This window comes from Marmota monax, unplaced genomic scaffold (assembly GCF_021218885.2).
Source record: "Marmota monax isolate L192 unplaced genomic scaffold, Marmota_monax_Labrador192_F-V1.1 WCK01_AAM20220418_F8-fsc00951, whole genome shotgun sequence".
NCBI classification, from domain to species: domain Eukaryota; kingdom Metazoa; phylum Chordata; class Mammalia; order Rodentia; family Sciuridae; genus Marmota; species Marmota monax.
Window position 1 is genome coordinate 25,382 of NW_026694428.1, and position 18,248 is coordinate 43,629.

Here is an 18,248-nt window from a genome sequence, read left to right on the forward strand (position 1 = left end):
CATGGCATTTGCAGGTAAATGGATGGCATCGGAGAAGATAATGCTAAGTGAAGTCAGCCAATCCCCCAAAAAACAAATGTGGAATGTTTTCTCTAATATAAGGAGGCTGACTCATAGTGGGGTTAGGATCATGGAGCATGGGAGGAAGAGATGAATTCTAGATAGGGCAGAGGGGTGGGAGGGAAAGGGAAGGGGGCAGGGGATTAGCAAGGATGGTGGAATGTGATGGACATCATTATACAAACTACATGCATGAAGACTTGAACTGGGTGTCAACATACTTCATATACAAACAGAGATATGAAAAATTATGGTATATATGTTTATTAAAAATTGTTATACAAAAAAAGTACTTGTGTAAAGACATGAATTGGTGTGAACATACTTTATATACAGAGATATGAAAAATTGTGCTCTATATGTGTAATAAGAAATGTAATGCATTCCACTGCTGTCGTGTATTTAGAAAAAATAAAATCAGTAAAGGTTAAAAAATAAATAAATAAAAGGTGTGGGCAGAGCAGCACGTAGTGGCACACACCTGTAATCCTAGTGACTTGAGAGGCTGAGGCAGGAGGATTGCAAATTTGAGTCCTGTCTTATTTAATGAGACCCTGTCTCAAAAGAAAAAACTGAAAGGGCTAGAAATGTAATTCAGTGGTGGATTAGGCACCCCTGTGTCTAATCACCAGTACCTAAAAAAAAGGAAAAAAAAAGGAGTGGACAGAGAGGAGGAAAGGAAAGGCTGGGTCAGTGTGGGGTCAATGGACAGCTGAGGCTCAGGATCAGAATAAGGACTGTCAGGAATTTGTGGATTTCCATCAAAAAATCCCTGTCATCTGGGGACTCATCTGGGAGTCATATAAGGTCATCAGGGTACAAGAAGTGACTTTCAGTGAGCCAGTGGATTGAGGAAGTGCAGTCCCTTTTGTTAGCAATTCATTGATTAACCCGTGGTCATTATTTACAGCCCTCTGCATATTGTAACTGCGCCACTGGTTCTAAATAATCACTATCCAGTATTTATTTACACAAAGTGCCTTTAGAATCAAGTCAGGCTTGGAATTATAACAATTTAGAGAAGGGGTTGAGAAAGTTCAAGAGATGAGTAGAAAAGAAAAACCAAACAGAGAAAATTACAGAGAGAATCATGACTTCACCAATGTGGATTTGAGACATTTTTTTCTTGGACTAGAATCTGAGCTTTTTGTTTTGCTCTGCAAATGAAATCAGAAATTCATAAACTTGGTGGGAGAAAATATCATTTCACTGTGAGATCAAGTACAAATAAGATATCCTCCTCGGCAAAGATAACAAAAATGCCTTTGTTTTATAACTAAAAGAGAAAGGAACTTACTTTAAGATAAACAGTGTAAACTCTATCTTAAATGCATGTATTTATGACTCATGTTTGCTAGGATTACCCAGGTGTGCACCACTGCACCCAGCTCGATTTAACAATTTTTCAATACAATTAGCCAAAGCTAATCCCAGCACAAATAGATAACAAATGTTATAATTTAAGAGGTGGATAAGAGAGGCAGAAAGGAAACAATGAAATTAAAAATGCCCCCATCAGGGCTGGAGATGTGGCTCAAGCGGTAGCACGCTTGCCTGGCATGTGGGGCTCTGGGTTCAATCCTCAGCGCCACATAAAATAAAAATAAACATGTGTGTCTGCCGAGAACTAAAAAAATAAATATTGAAAAAATTCTTCTCTCTCTCTCTCATCTCTTAAAAAAAAAAATGCCCCCATCATATGAAACAGTGGGAAAATGGCCCAGTGTCTGGCTTCTTGGAATTCATACTTCCAGTATGTGAATTACTAATTCTTCCTGGAACCACCCCCTTTTCCTCTGGAGTGTCCTTGAGTGAACTCAAGCAATTGCCCTTGAGGGACATGTTAGCTTTCCTGCCATCCTCATGCAGCCCTCCACACACCAGGACAGTTTCATTTTACTTTATTTTCTGCAGTGGTGGGGATCAAACCCAGAACCCTGTGCATCATAGGCAAGTGCTCTACCATAGGCCACTTTGAAGGAGTCCAGGACATTATCAGAACTTTTTTGCTCAAGGCTGAAATATTTCTATACAGTTTATAAAAATCCTATGACCTGTTTTGTGATGAATTTATAATTATTTATAACTATATCCCTAGTTACAAAAAAAAAGGCAGTAAGAGCTAACCTCAATAGTTCTTACTGTGTGCCCTGTGTTAGTCTAAATTCCTTGCATATGAACTCATTTAGTTCTTACAACATCTGTTAAAAAAAAGCGGGGGGGGGGGGTGAGTCATGGGCCACAGTCACCCAGCTAGTGTCAGGGCTGGGCATTTAATGTAGGCAATGTGCCCTCAACTGCCACCACCTCATTCTAATCCATATAAAGATAGTACAGACTCAGAACGGTTCGATGTGCAATTTCTCTTTTTTCTTTTTTTCAGTCCTAGAGATTGAACCCAGCAGCACTCTACCACTGAGCAACATCCCCAGCTCCCCCCCCCCCTTTTTTTTTGGTGCTGGGGATTGAACCCAGGGTCTTGTGCATGCTAGGAAAGCACTCTACCAACTGAGCTATATCCCCAGCCTCCCTTTTTGTTTTTTGAGACAGGATCTGGCTAAATTGCCAAAGCTGGCCTTGAACTTGCCACCCCCGCTGCCTCGTCCTCCTGAGTTGCTAGGGTTACAGATGTACACCATCCAGCTCAATTTAACAATTTTTCAATTTTACCATCATATGAAAATATGCATTCTTTGGATTTCTATCTCTTCCAAAACTAGCAATTTGCAGTCAGCTCCTTTCTGGAGATGCTGAACAGCAGCAGCATATCCCAGTTCCCTGTAACTCAATCACCAGAGCCGACAGCCACAGCTCTAGTGGCTCTAGTGCACTGTGTTGCTAGTCTGAGGATTTCAGTAGGCTAGAAGTACTACATGCATTTTCACTGACAATGCTTTCAATTCCAGATTGGTTTATCAGGATGTATATTGGAAATCTAGCCTCTTGAGATAGGAATTGGGATGCAACACACAGTTCAGTGCCAATAATGATAGGGATCTGCTAAAGAGCAGGTTTTAATGCTCAGGTAGGACTGTACAGGGTATTCAAGAAGGGCATGAGATGGAAAAGATGCTTCCACCGGTGTTTAGACAGGGAACTTTCCTGAGCTCCCAAAGTTTCCAGGTCTACACAGTCCCCCATCTCAGGCCATGACAACCCCACCCAGGAGTCCAGGGCAAAATTCTTGGCATGATCATTGGTTCTTTCTTTCTCATTCAATCTTCTGCCCATCAGATCAGAGACCTTTGCTTTGTGCACTTATGGCTTCCAGGAACCTGGAATAGTGCTTGGCTCAGTAAATATTTGAGATGCAAAGGCAGGTTAAGAAACACCAAGAAAAGCCCCTGTCTGCAAAGCAGATAGTATCCAAGGGCATTCTACCACTCAGCTGCATCCCTAGCTCTTAAAAAGAAAACATGCACCACAACAGCCTGCTTGACTCCAAAGGTTCTAGCAATGTGACCCAGGATGCATGTTTAACTTTTTGCATTGATTGAACCCAGCACCTCAAGCATGCTAGGCAAGAGCTCTACCACTGAGCTACACCCCCCCACACACACACACCCACCCCACCCCTGGCTAGGGTGTTTAACTTATGAGCCTCTTGGACATTTTGGGGATTGCCCAGGGTGAATACTCTATCACTATTCACTGGATGGACTCCCAGTGAGTGTGATGAGGTACTGGGGAAGTCCCTGGCTAAATGTATTCTCCATTTCCCCGCCCATTCTCCCCGCTCTGGAATACTTGAGATCCTTGGTCTTGGTTAGCAGCCATGCCTGGGAGGAGTCTACAAAGAGGCAGGGTTGGGAATTGGGATTCCTGCACACTTCCTGTAAATAAAGCAAAGGGAGAATTTAGGGAAATTCCAGTTTGCTATGTAGGTGACATGTGCTGCACGTACTTACACCAGGCCTCTCACCCATGCTTTCAACAGCTGTGACATTTCCCTGACTCAAAACACTCCTGGATGGAGACAGTGGATATACCCATTTCACAGACTGCAGACCTAAACCCCATGTGCTACTTCTTGTTATCAGGTTATGGAATCAAGTTAAGAGTCAGTTCATACTCAGTCAACAACTAGAAATCAATATCCAAGGGCTGAGGTTGTAGCTCAGAGGTAAAGTGTTTGCCTCGCATGCATGAGGCACTGAGTTTGATCCTCAGCAACACATAAAAATAAATAAAGACACTATGTGTTCATCTACAACTAAAAAAATGTATGCATACATAAAAATATTTTTTAAAAAATATCCAAGCGAAAGGGAGAGAGAAGGGAAATTGCATGGAAATGGAAGGAGACCCTCAGGGTTATACAAAATTTCATACAAGAGGAAGTGAGGGGAAAGGGGAAAATAATACAAGGGGGAGAAATGAATGACAGTAGAGGGGGTAGAGAGAGAAGAGGAGAGGGGAGGGGAACGGGTGGGGATAGTAGAGGATAGGAAAGGCAGCAGAATACAACAGACACTAGTATGGCAATATGTAAATCAATGGATGTGTAACTGATGTGATTCTGCAATCTGTATACGGGGTAAAAATGGAAGTTCATAACCCACTTGAATCAAAGTGTGAAATATGATATATCAAGAACTATGTAATGTTTTGAACAACCAACAATAAAAAAAATAAAATAAAAAAAAATAAAAAACAAGATTAGCTTGTCAAAAAAAAATATCCAAGCTGGTAACTTTATAAGGATTTTTGAAAAATTGAATTGATATTTGGGCTATAGTGTGGCTCAGTGGCAGAGCCCTTGCCTAGCATGCCTAAGGCCCTGGGTTCAACCCCCAGCACTGCAAACAAAATAAACAAAAATGAGATTCATCAAACATCTACTATGCACCAGGGCTATTGTAGATGCTTAGAATACATCAAGGAACAAAACAATGGACCCTACCTTCATGAAGGTTATGGTCTAGCAGGGGAGACAATGTAGTGAATAGGTACAAATGGGTACAAATCTGTTATCTTATAAGGGGATTCATGTTATGGAATCTTTATTAAGGAAGAATTACAATAATTGAAAAAATAAAAAATGTAAAGGATTCAGCAGACAAATACTCATTAAATCTGGGAAGAAGTAAAATCAAAGAAGGTCTCAGTTTCATTGTGGCAAATTTTAGAAAAACAGAGTCTGTGTGTTGCCCCTAGAAAGGGAGAAGCATCAGCTTTTCTCTTGCATATTTGGTGTCCCAGGGGTTAGGACAAAGTCACACTGAATAACATCTTCCTGCCACGTGTGTGTCAACTTTCTTCCCTGGATGCCACACATGAGGCCCTCTCTATACACCCACCTGTCTTACAGGCTTATGATGAGGAAGCTGAGGGTCAGAGTCCTTAAATGTCTTACTCAGGTCCTGCAGAAGGTTAATGATGAGAGAACCTGGAACCTGGGTCTTGATGCTATGATGCTTCTCAAATTATCCCCTGCTGGAAACCTAGAATCCCATGACCTGGGCTGGAGTGGGGGGTGAGAGATGTTTGCTTATCATGACTCTAAAATGCATTCTTCAGGAAATAATCAAACATTTATAATAATAATAGCTAATTTTAGGGTTGTTGTACATACCAGGTCTCATTCCAATAATGTCACTAGTAAGATTCTCAGTAGATCCCATAAATCTGTAAGAGGCTCTGAGAAGTTACTTAAACGGCTCAAGATCCCAACCTAAAAGTAAGGAATCTAGATTAGACCCAAAGCCAGGCATGGTAGCACACACACCTATAAGATCCCAGCAACTTGGGAGGCTGATGCAGGAGATTGCAAATTTAAGGCTAGCCTGGGCAGCTTGGTGAGACCCTGGTCTCAAAATGAAAAATGAACAAGGATGTAACTCAGTGGTAAAGCACCCCTGGGTTCAATCCCCAATACCACCAAACACTAAATAAATAAACAGAAGATCACAATTAGGCAGTCTGACTTCTGAGGTCTTTGTTTAAAAAATAATAATACATACATACATATACAAAAACAAAATGATTAAATAAGTATATTTCATATTATTCCACACCAAAATCTCAGAGTATCTGATGGACCCACTTGAAGCAAATTGTCCATTTGGACTGGGATTGACCTGACATCTTCATCAGGGTATTCCACAGTACCTCCTATGCCAGAATGTCAACTTTACCCTGTGACTTTGCTTCCATATAATGTCCAGGATCCAACTAACTACCTAACTAATTTTTTTTTCAGTACTAGGGATTTAACCCAGGAGTGATCTACTACAACTACAAACCCAACCCTTTTTAATTTTTTTTTTTATTTTTAGACAGGGTCTCATTAATTTGCCTCGGCTGACCTCAAACTTGTAGTCCTCCTGCCTCAGCCTCCTGAGTAGCTCAGGTTACAGGAATGCACTATAATGTCTGGCTACTAACCAATGATTTAATATCAATTGAAAATGGTTGTTCAAAGGGGTCTCAAAATCATGCTTTTCAAATTCTATCAATTCCCTTGTCTTTGCTCCTGACATTATTATACAAGATATAGCTTCTTATCAAGTGGGGTATTTGCTTACCCTGAAATAGACAATATATATGCTTATCTTTCCTCTTTTCAACTTTTCTCTATATTTCATTAATATTAATATTATTTTATTATTATTCATTTAAAGAATCATTAGCCAGGCACAGTGGTACATGCCTGTAATCCCAACAATTTAGGAGGCTGAGGGAAGATGATCATAAGTTCAAGATAAACCTCAGCAACTTACTAAGATTCTGTCTCAAAATAAAAGAGAAAGGACTAGGGATGTAGTTCAGTGCTAGAGTGCCCCTGGGTTCAATCCCAGTACCAAATTTTATATATAAATATATAAAAATTATATGTATACATACACATACCATTAGGGACTCATGAATTAAATTTGATGTGTTTTGATTGATTATTAAGACTATTCTTTCTCATATAACTCCTATATCCTTTAGATACACCCTCCAAAAATATCCAACTTTCTTGTGTTTCTAGAAAAAATAAATCCTAGGTGCAACCTGTCAGATGCTTTGGGGGTGGGGGGCATATTTAGGTGAGATACAGTTGTTCAGAGCTCTTACATACCTACTCTCTGTGCTTCCTTGACACCTAGACCTGTGTCCACTGCAGAGTCCATGATGCACAGGTGTGCTGATAAGACAGGTGCATTGTAGGTCTAGGATATCCCTGTTAAGAGACCCAAGCAAAGATAAAGCCAATCCAAGGGCCAGTCCTTGTTCCAATGAAAGTGCCCTGAGGCGGAACAGAGTCCAGAGGGCCTGAAAGATTTACCTGCAAGGAAGAGAAAGTACAATAAGGAGGTGAGAGCCAAACATGGCACCACGCTCCTCAGTAGTGCCAGTGCCTCAGTATGTGGAGTCCTAAGAGGAAGTTGGGAAATTTCTTTTTTCTTAGTAGTCACAATTTGTATTGAGTAGTCACAATTTGTATTGAGTAAATGAATGGACGTCAACTAGAATGACTTCTTTTGAACTATGCTAATGAATGCCAGCAACGCAAATAAGTAACAGAACTAACGTTAACAGAAAAACTCAAAAGCTGAGCTGTTTTGCTTTGGTTTTATAGTTTCTTTTATTTGATTGTCATTGTTGTATTGTGTATAAAGGACATAGTCCTTTTCTGCTCATGAATTGTTTCTAGAGTAGGAAATGGATTAGAATTAAACATGTCCTTGTTTTCTGATGTTCCCAAATCATTCTTCAACTTCCTATTATTCTTTTTTTCCCCTCCATTTTTCCCATGTGCCCCCCCCCCAACACACACACATTGTGGATCAGCATCCACTTATCAGAGAAGACATTTGGCCTTTGTTTTGGGGGGATTGACTTACTTCCCTTAGAATGATATTGTAGGCATTTACCTACAAATGCCATACTTTTATTCTCTTTAATGCTGAATAATATTCCATTGTGTATAGATAGATAGATATAGATATATCACAGTTTCTTTATCCATTCATCTAGAAAGGCATCTAGGTTAGTTTCACAGTTTAGCTATTGTGAATTGAGCTGCTATAAACATTGATGTGGCTGCATTACTGTAGTATGCTGATTTTAAGTCCTTTGGTATAGACCAAGGAGTGGGATAGCTGGGTCAAGTTTTCCAAGTTTTCTAAGAAATCTCCATACTGCTTTCCATATTGGTTGCATCAGTTTGCAGCCACACCAGCAATGTATCAGTGTTCCTTTTTCCCCACATCCTCGCCAAAACTTAATGTTTTTTTTTTTTTTTAATTCTTGATACCTGCCTTTCTGATTGGAGAGAGAAGAAATCTTAGAGTAGTTTTGATTTGCATTTCTCTAATTACTAGAGACATTGAACATTTTTTCATATATTTGTTGATCGATTGTACGTCTTCTGAAAAGTGTCTGTTTAGCTCCTTAACCCATTTATTGATTGGGTTATTTGTTTTTTTTTTGTTGTTTGTTTGTTTTTTTTTTTTGTTTTTTAAGAGAGAGGCAGAGAGAGAGGGAGAGAGAAACTTTAACATTTATTTTTCAGTTATTAGCGGACACAACATCTTTATTTGTATGTGGTGCTGAGAATCAAACCCAGGCCGCATGCATGCCAGGCAAGCGCGCTACTGCTTGAGCCACATCCCCAGCCCTTATTTGTTTTTTTTTTTTTTTTTTTTTTTTTTGTTGTTGTTGTTGCTATTTGGTACTGGAGATTGAACCCAGGGGCACTGAGCCACATCTCCGGCCCCTTTTATTTATTTATTTATTTTTTTTTTTAAGAAAGAGTGAGTGAGAGAGAGAGAAAAATTTTTAGTGTTTATTTTTTAGTTTTCTGCGGACACAACATCTTTGTTTGTATGTGGTGCTGAGGGTCGAACCCGGGCCGCACGCATGCCAGGTGAGCGCGATACCGCTTGAGCCACATCCCCAGCCCCTGTTTTTTTTTTTTGATGTTATTTTTTTTTTTTAGTTCTTTATATATCCTGGAGATTAGTGCCCTATCTGACACACATGTGGCAAAAAATCTGCTCCCATTCTGTATGTTCTCTATTCACCTTATTGATAATTTATTTTGCTGAGAAGCAGCTTTTTAGTTTGAATCCATCCCATTTATTGATTCTTGATTTTACTTCTTGCACTTTGGGAGTCTTGTTAAGGAAATCAGGGCCTAATCTGACATGATGAAGATTTGAGCCTACTTTTTATGTTCTCTATTAGGTGCAGCATCTGTGGTCTAATTCCTAGGTCCTTGATCCACTTTGTGTTCAATTTCCAAATATTCTACCACTTGATTTAAGAGCCAAGACACTACTAAGGTTTTTGCCAATACACGAAATAATTAGATAGAGATGACCAAGACTAAAAATGTGTTAGGTCAAAATGCAAAATGTGATTTAAGCCATTTTCTTTTAAATTTATTGTAAAATTTAAAGATAATTTATATTTGGGGTACAACCCTGAGTTCTTTTAAATTGAATACTCAGCAATTTTATAATTCTGAGTCAGAGAGCTTGAGTCACATACATAATAAAAATGCTTTTAATTTTGTTATAGTTTTGAACTTATAGAAAACTTTCAAGAAAAATACAAAGCTGTCATAACAGATTCACCACTGATGTAGTGCCTCATGTATTCTATCTCATGCTCATATACATTTGCATGGTGTGTTTTTATTTTTGTTTTCATTTTCTGAATCATTTGGGAATAAATCATAGATGTCACATCCCTTTATTCCTAAATATTCCAATGCATGTTTCCTAAGGACCTTCTCTTACATAACCAATTCCTAGTATACTTTGACGCTGAAGCCTAAACTGTTCAAACTTGGCCTGAATTTACAGAGCTTTACACACAATTGACCCACCTGATCACACCAGAGAACAGAAACTGACAGGAGCACAATCCTTTCAGTCTGGCTTGCAGTATAACCATTCATTCCCAGTAAAATCAAGAGGACAGGCCAATACTTGGGCCTCCTCAAGAATCAACCTCAACTAAGCAATGGCAAATTTGTTGAGGATTTCAAAGTGCACAGATGAATTAAACGGGTTCTCTGACCATGCCTTTGTTTTTCCATTTAGTTAACCTTTTTATATTTACCTCACTTGTGCTTTGCTTTCCCCATAAATGGAGTGAGCACTTTGGGTACTAATTCAGTTTTAATTCCTCCAGACTTTCTTTCTTTCCAGAACGTCACTCTTTATGGAAATTGGTTTCAGAGATATGGACTCAAATTATGACTTTTGTCACTTATTAGTTGGGTCCCTTGGAAAAGTCACTCTGTCTCCTGGAAATGGAGATACTGATACTTCAGGTGAATGGTTGCTGTGAGGATAAAATGGAAACACAATGTAAGAACCTAACAGGTACATACATGCTGTAGTGCTCGACAGCCGTTAGTTCTGTTCCCTTCTTTATTGGTCTACCCCTGCTGCCAAGCTCATCCTTCCCAGAATTTTAACTAAAGTGACACAGTCAGCCACATAAGCCTTTGCTAACAGGTGGGCATTATCCAGATAGCAGGGGCCACGGCCAGACTGGCTGCTGGGAGTTCTCTGGCTGGCCTTTCGTGGTATCTAGAGTTCAGAGGGAGTGTTGAAAAGTAAAACCTAACTGCGAAAAGACAATTCTTTTAAAAAAACAAATCCTTGGGGCTGGGGATGTGGCTCAAGCAGTAGCGCGCTCACCTGGCATGCGTGCGGCCCGGGTTCGATCCTCAGCACCACATACAAACAAAGATGTTGTGTCTGCCGAAAATTAAAAAATAAATATTAAAAAAAAATTCTCTCTCACTCTCTCTTTAAAAAAAAAACAAAAACAAAAAATCCAAGTACTTGCAATTTGAAATATACTTTTAATGTAAACCCAGAGGCCCACACATACTAGGCACATACTTTACCACTAAGCTACATCCCAGGCCCAAATATACATCTTCATTGTTTTTTCTTTTCTTTTGGATCATCTGAATAACTAGTGATGGTTAACTGGATTTAACCAGCTTGTAAACCCCATAGAATTACATTTTTATGCAGTTATATATAAATATGTATATTTAGTATAAATTATTTTATACATCGACTTTTTTAATATTAATAATATTTATTAAATAAATATTATTTGGCTTACTTATTTATTAAACTACTTCAAGATGAATAGACAAATGTTGATGCATAATACATAGAATGTTCTTCAAAGAAGAGGACAGCCAGAGGAAATGAAAATTATACTGTAATTTATAATACATATATTACATATATATATACTGTAACATATAATACATCATGCTCAGCATCAGCCAAGCATTATAAATAATTTTTTTGAATTCATTTTTTTCCTTTTGGAAATGTTGTCACTAAAAGAGTGACCTTACTATAAAACCATATATGCATGCATAAGGCAAAGAAAACAATCCCTTACCCTACATTTTTTAAACTTTCATGCTTTTTTTAATATATAATGTTTAGGTATAGTTGGACACGATGCCTTTATTTTATTTACTTATTTTTGTGTGGTTCTGAGGATCGAACCCAGGACCTTGCACGAGCTAGGCGAGTGCTCTACTGCTGAGCTACAACCCCAGCCCCTTAACTTTATACTTTTAATAAACATGTAGTGGTTTGAATTTGGGTTCTCTTTAATGAGCTGGTACATATATGGTCCATGGGTTCTTAGTCTTCTTAAGCCAACTCTTGGAGATTGGAATAGGATATAAAAATGACTAGACTAAAAAGTCCAGTGATTAGTTTGTCCCACAATTGTTTCAATATTTAAATAAAATTTGAGGGGTACTGGGATTCAAACAGATCAGAGGGGTCAAAGGACAACTTTAGAGTCCCTGGCGCAAGGTATTCCTTATTGAGCAAGGACTGTATATGACTGGGGAAGGATTTTAAACGTCTCATAAAGCTGAGAGGGCCTTTCCACCTCATTTCTGATCCCATTTTCTATTTCCAAACTAGGCATCAAGAGTCATTAATTCTGATATTGCAAAAAAACTTTTCATTAGCTCTGAGAGCTCTTTAAGTACAAGCCTTGGAGCCATGCCATATTAACTGAAATTTCTCTGGATGTGACCATTGTTTGGGCATTTTGGGATCATGGTTATACGTACAATTTATTCTATTTAGGTTTCAGTTTTTGCTTGTTGCTGGTGTTGTCAGAGAACACAGGCAGATGTTTCAGTATCTTGTACTCATGCCCTCACTTGCACAATGATATGCTCTCAAGTGTTTTTGCACTCTTTTCAGACTTTTTGTCCATAGCCAAAGGGCAAAAAAACACATTAGGTTATTGCATTTTAAAATATTTCTGCAAAAATGGAAGGCATTAAAGTTTTATTAACACACACAAAGAATGGAAGGCATTTAAGTCAAGTTTCTGCGATTATAATCATAAATGGTAAAATAAAGATTTTTCTTTCTTTCTAGTAAGGATCAGTCATGACCTTAAGCTAGATTGGGTCTCAATTTCATGGAGGTTATAACAGGTTGCAGCAAATGGTTTCTTCCAACAATTTTGCAATAGAAGCTTTCCACATATATGCTTTGTTTATCCATTACCTCTCTCAATCACTTCCAAATGGGCTTCTTGCCTTTGGTAACTCACTGACTACTAATTATAGCATTTTGTAATTATGGGGAAGAAATAATGAAAATTCCCAAGTCTTATTCATCAGTAAGAAGCATTAAAGGGCTAAAGCATAAAGTTTGAATGGTATTGAATTATGTGTCAGGCACTATTCCAACAGTTTTTTTAAAACTTAGGTTTTAAAAATCCTTTAAAAAGAGCATTATCAGCTTCATTTTATAGATGAAGAATCTGGGGCACAGAGAACACATTTGCTTGCCCAAATTCACATGTCTAGTGACTCAGATCAGAACACATTTTCTGTAAAGGGCCAAGTAGTGAATATTTTAGTCTTTGAGCCACACAATCTCTGCCACTCTGGCCTTGTGGAATAATAGCAGCAATAAAAAGTACAGAAATGGATGAGCATACCTGTGTTTCAACCAAACTTTATTTGTGGACAATGAAATTTAAATTTTATATAATTTTCACATGCCAAAAAATATTCTCCCTTTTGATTATTTTTCAACTATTCACAAATATAAAACCTATTCCTAGTTCTCAAGCCATATAAACAGCCAAAAGTTTAAGTTTTCCCTTAAGCTGTAGTTTGACATAATTAAGAGGAAGAGCCAGGATTTGAACCTAGAAGCAAGCCCTTAACTTTATATATAGTCTTTATCATGATACTAAAATAAGTTAGGCCCTTTATAAAACATACAGCTGAATAGGAAGGAGAAAATAACAACAACCAATAAAAACCACAACTCAAAAGTAACCACCAGCAATAGTTGGTATTTTCTCTCATTCTTTAGTCCACTGTTTTGCAGTATTAAATTTTTTTAAAAGCAGAATGATAAAATTGTAGTTGGACACAATACCTTTATTTTACTTATTTTGTGTGATGCTGAGGATCTAACCCAGTGCCTTGCATGTGCTAGGCAAGCCTTTGCCGCTGAGCCACAACCCCAACCTCTACTTTTTTATTTATTATAAGCATTTTCATGCTTCCACAGAAGCCACACAATTATAATAGTTTGATACATAGTAGTTCAATTTAAAAAGGCTAAAGGGAAATCCTTATTTTGAAAGAATTTTACAGCTCATGTTTTCATAAAGTACTTTTTATTAAGTGACCACTTGGTCACCTTTCATTTATCTGCCATTTCTGTTGAGTTGGAGGATTTTTTAAAACAACTCAGCCTGAAGCAGGGATGTAGTGAAATGGCTTTCTAATTACCATTGTTCCTCTATTACCTTGCTGATTCTAAAACAAAAGGCTAATTTTCCCACCTCCCTTTGGCCAAGTAGGACACAGAGATAGTTGTATACACTGCACCAAACTTGTGCCTGGCTCAGAGTAGATGATCACTTAATAGGAACCAATCCTTACTTTCCCTGCTCTACCAACAACACTCCTTCCCTCAACACTATTCACAAGAAGAGAGCTATTTCACTAAGGTCTACAGAGAAAGTATCACGCCTGTGCACCACAAAAGTCTTCTCTCCAGAAGTGAACATGGAAAGCCTAGGATGGAAATCATTAGAAGGATAAAAGAGGTGGGCGGGCCTGAACCAGAAGCCTCCACTCCGCCCTTCTGGCCCCTCTGGCCCCACCCAATCTGGTTTCAGCCCAAGTCATTCCGGAGATTATTATAGAAGTTTCCAAACTGAAGCAATGTCCAGATTTCCGCCACAGCAGCTGGCATTTTGACATCAGCAGAGGCTGTTTTCTTTTACCCAGGTACCGAGGACCTTCAGATAGGACATCAGAGAATTCAGAGCCCAGACAGCTGGTGAAAAGAACATGGAGCTGACAAGTACAGCAGCCCCCAAAACCGAGGGCTTCAGCAACACTGGCTTCCGGGTGAGCAGAACTTTCTTCTTCTGTTTGAAACCAAATAAATGAAAAAAAAAATGCTCTTTCCTTACCCACTTGGCAAGTTTCTTAAACTAAAGCAGTGGGATTACTGGGGCACTGTCAAGAATTTTAATGTCACATTTTAGCCCACTATTTTCTTCTTGGGTTCTTTTGTGTTGACAAACCTGAAAAGTCTCTTTTAATGACTGAGTGTTGATCCAGACTTGCTCTGTCGCTAGGAAACAAAACTGCCTTCTCCTCCCTTTTTTCCCCCTCTGGCTCACAACATGGTTGCAGTATTTACCTGCAGGCATCCTTCCAAAGATTGGGGGAAATTCCATCTTGACTAGATCAAGCATCTCAGGACTCCTTCCTTCTAAACTAGGTCCCACAGCCCCTGTCTGATAGTGGCCCTGGTGCCTGCCCCAGAACAGACGAGCAAGTCAGTCTCCTGTCATCAACCCAAATGCTGCTCATCCCAGGGCTGGGTGCCACAGTCTCAGAAGGAGGCGTATTAAAAACAACACACAGGATTGGGGTGTAGCTCAGTGGTGAGGTGTAGCTTGCTTAGCATGCTCAAAGACCTGGATTCCATTCTCAGTGCTGCCTTAATAAATTAATTTAAAAATTAATTATCCCTTTAAAAAAAAAAAACAGGCTATTCCAATTTGGTGTAGGATGGGGATTTTCAGAGTTGTTCCTAGGTGTGCTTCTTTTCCTGACCTGACACTTAGCATGAGAGCTTTGGAAAAGACACAAAATCTGCAATGAGCATGTGTGAGCAGCCCCTTGGGCCTCATGATCACTAGAAGGACAAAACAGAACTTTTGGGTATTAATAAGAAAAGAAGAAGGGGAAAAAGGACTTTGACATGAACCCTGTTTCTATCTATAAGTTACTATCTCTCGGAGTCCCAGTTTGTCTATTCGATAGTCACAGGGATATCCATCTGATACTAAATGGGAGGAAAAACTTCTACCCTTTCAGGTACAATTCCTAAGTCCTGTGAATTAAACAAATGAAAACTGAGTTAACAGGAGAAAAGTATTACAAATTTTAGTAACTTTTTAAATTTCACATGGGAACCTCACAAAAAAAGTGAAAAACCCAAAGAAGCATTTAAACTTGAGAGTTTATGTATCATTTTAACAAAGGGTGTCACGTTAGGAGAAGTGACTAGACAAAGGAAAGAGGTTTGGGGCTGTTCAGGCCAATAAATTTTGGGAAAGCAACTTGGAAATAAATGGCAGGGGGGATGACAAATGGAAGATAAAGCTGATTCTTGGAAGATTTGTTTTCCCATACTTACCACCTAGTGAAAAGGGTTGTTCTCCTCTTCCTTTTATGGGACAAAGGGACAAGGGAAATAATATGCCTTGCTTTTAGGAAGATGAGGGAGGGCAGAGTGCTCACTCGTATCTGCTCCTTCTCAGTTACCTTAGTTCAAAATATTCTTCTGTGAGAATGGCATGTTTTGAAAGTAGCATACCCTGGTCCCCTGTATGAATATTAAATGATGGAAGGGGGCACCAAGTATGAAACCTGTTATAAGTTAAAGAGTGAAATGAGGGGCTGCATGGGGGAAAGCAGGTCTAATAGTGAGAAAAAAGCTGGTGCACATCTCTGCAACTGGCTGCTCACAGTAAGCAGGACACACCAGGGGCCCTGTTTCCTATCCCTCATGTTCCTCCATCAAAGCAGAGCCTCTCCAGGCTTCAGGGTTCTGAGCAGCACAGTACCACACCAACACCTCCATCACCAACAAGCAGTGACTGGCTCATTGCTTCCAAAGCTTGCTTTTCAACAAGAATTTCTGGATCTTGTATTTACCAGTGCTAAGAAGGGACACCAATTCAAGGAGGCATGATACACTGTTTTTGCCCTTGAGAAGGAGAGCAGGGAGCCTGATGTGGTGGTGCACACTTGGAATCCCAGCAGCTCAGGAGGAGGTGGCAGAGGATTGAGAGTTCAAAGCCAGTCTCAACAACTTAGCAAGGCCCTAAGCAACTTAGTGAGACCTTGTCTCTAAGTAGATAATAGCAAGGGCTGGGGATGGGACTTAGTGGTTAAGCACCCCTGGGTTCAATCCTGGTACCAATAATAATAATAACTAAAAGAAGTAATAATAATAATTAAAAGAAGAGGAGGAAAAGGAAGAGAAGAGGAGGAACAGGAAGAAGAGCAGGCTAGAGGCTTGCACCAAATCACTTTGCCTATATCCCATCCCATCTTTTCCATTCTCTTGAATCATAATAAGTCTTAATTGGTAAATAAATATATAGTTGGCGCTGGGCGGTCTGTGGAGTCCATACAGCATACAGAGGGAGAGAGAACTTTCAGTTAGGACTGAACAAATGGGCAGGCATTTTCCAGGCAAGCAGGAGGTGGGGTGGGTCCACAGAACACTGCAGGCAAAGAGAACTGTCCCAGAGCCTAAAAGAGAAGAGCATGTGTCTGGGGTGGGGAACAGGAGGCAGGGGGACAGCACAGGCTGGTGCCAGATCATGTGGCCTCCATGTGTGCTGAGGCATGAGAGAGGGAACCTCTCAAAACCAAGATGACCCAATTATTTTTTAAGTGAGCCTAGTGGCCCTCTTGAAGGTGAATGAAAATGGAGAGAGATTTGTGTGCAGTTGGGAGATCAGTTAGGAAGTCAGTACAATCACCCAGATGAAGCCTGAGGCAGTGGACACATGCAGGATCAAGGTGCTAACACGGGTAAGAGGCCTTTACTCAGGGGCCATCTGGAGTCAGGATCAGGGTCTGAGCGCTGCTCTGGCTCTCAAGCCTCCATCTTCTCCTGTAGGGTAAGATAATAATGGTACCTCAGGATTGTTGAGGGAATTAACTGAGGTAATACACATAAAAAGTGTTTGTAATACAGAAATACACTTTTATGAAAAACAGTGCCCAGCACATAGTACAGGCAAAATAATAGCAGCTCTTGGTGTTGGGATTGATTAATGAGTGAGGAGTCAGTATGAGATGTCAACCTGGAAGTGCTTGCCTTTTTTAGACAGGAGATCTTTCTTTTCTTTTTTTAAAATTCTGTTTGTTTGGTCGGTTTGGTTTTAGGGTTTGTTTTGTTGTTGTTTTGTTTTTGGGTTTTTCCCCCTCTTTTCCCTCTCTTGCACTCTCTCTCTCTCATTAGAATAAGGAACAGTTTCATCTGAGGCTGTTGGTTGAAATTTGAGAGATTCCAGGCATTTTGACAAGAGTGTATATCAAGTAGGGAGTTTGTGGTGCACATCCACCTGGAACCTAAATCACACAGATTTGGAGGTTGTTAGCACAGAGATGGACAAGGGTGTGGGTAAGACCATCACAGAGGGAAACCTGGGACACACCAGAGTTTAAAGAGTTGGAGTGCAGAGAAGGAAGCAGAGAGAGCCACAGGTAGGGACAGAGAAGCAGAACCAGGAGAGAGAGGTGTCTGGAGAAGTCAAGGAAGACAGAACTAGAGGGTTCACAGGAAAGACCCCTGGGGTGGCAGTGGGGGGCGGGTGGGGGCATGGAAGAGGCCACAAACTCATTGCATTTGCCAAATAAGAGATTACTGGTGGGGCTGGGGATGTGGCTCAAGCGCTAACGCACTCGCCTGGCATGTGCTGGGGCACTGGGTTTGATCCTCGGCACCACATAAAAATAAAAGAAAGATGTTATGTCCACCGAAAACTGAAAGATAAATACCAAAAAAAGTCTCTCTCTCTCTTTCTCTCTCTCTCAAAAAATAAGAGATTACTGGTGACCTTGGGCTGGGGATGAAGAGGGGAAATTTGTGTTATGTGTGGTATTAGACTAG

General features: G+C 39.8%; 1 protein-coding gene across 1 annotated transcript in view; it reads left to right on the forward strand.

Annotated features, from left to right (window-relative positions):
• Window positions 1-14,222: 14,222 nt before the first annotated feature.
• Window positions 14,223-18,248, forward strand: part of LOC124109656 (solute carrier family 28 member 3) — a gene marked incomplete at its 3' end in the record, with an annotated part of 75,989 nt that continues 71,963 nt past the window's right edge. Inside the window, 1 exon segment of the mRNA XM_058570748.1 lies at window positions 14,223-14,452. Coding sequence (XP_058426731.1) covers window positions 14,393-14,452 — 60 coding nt within the window.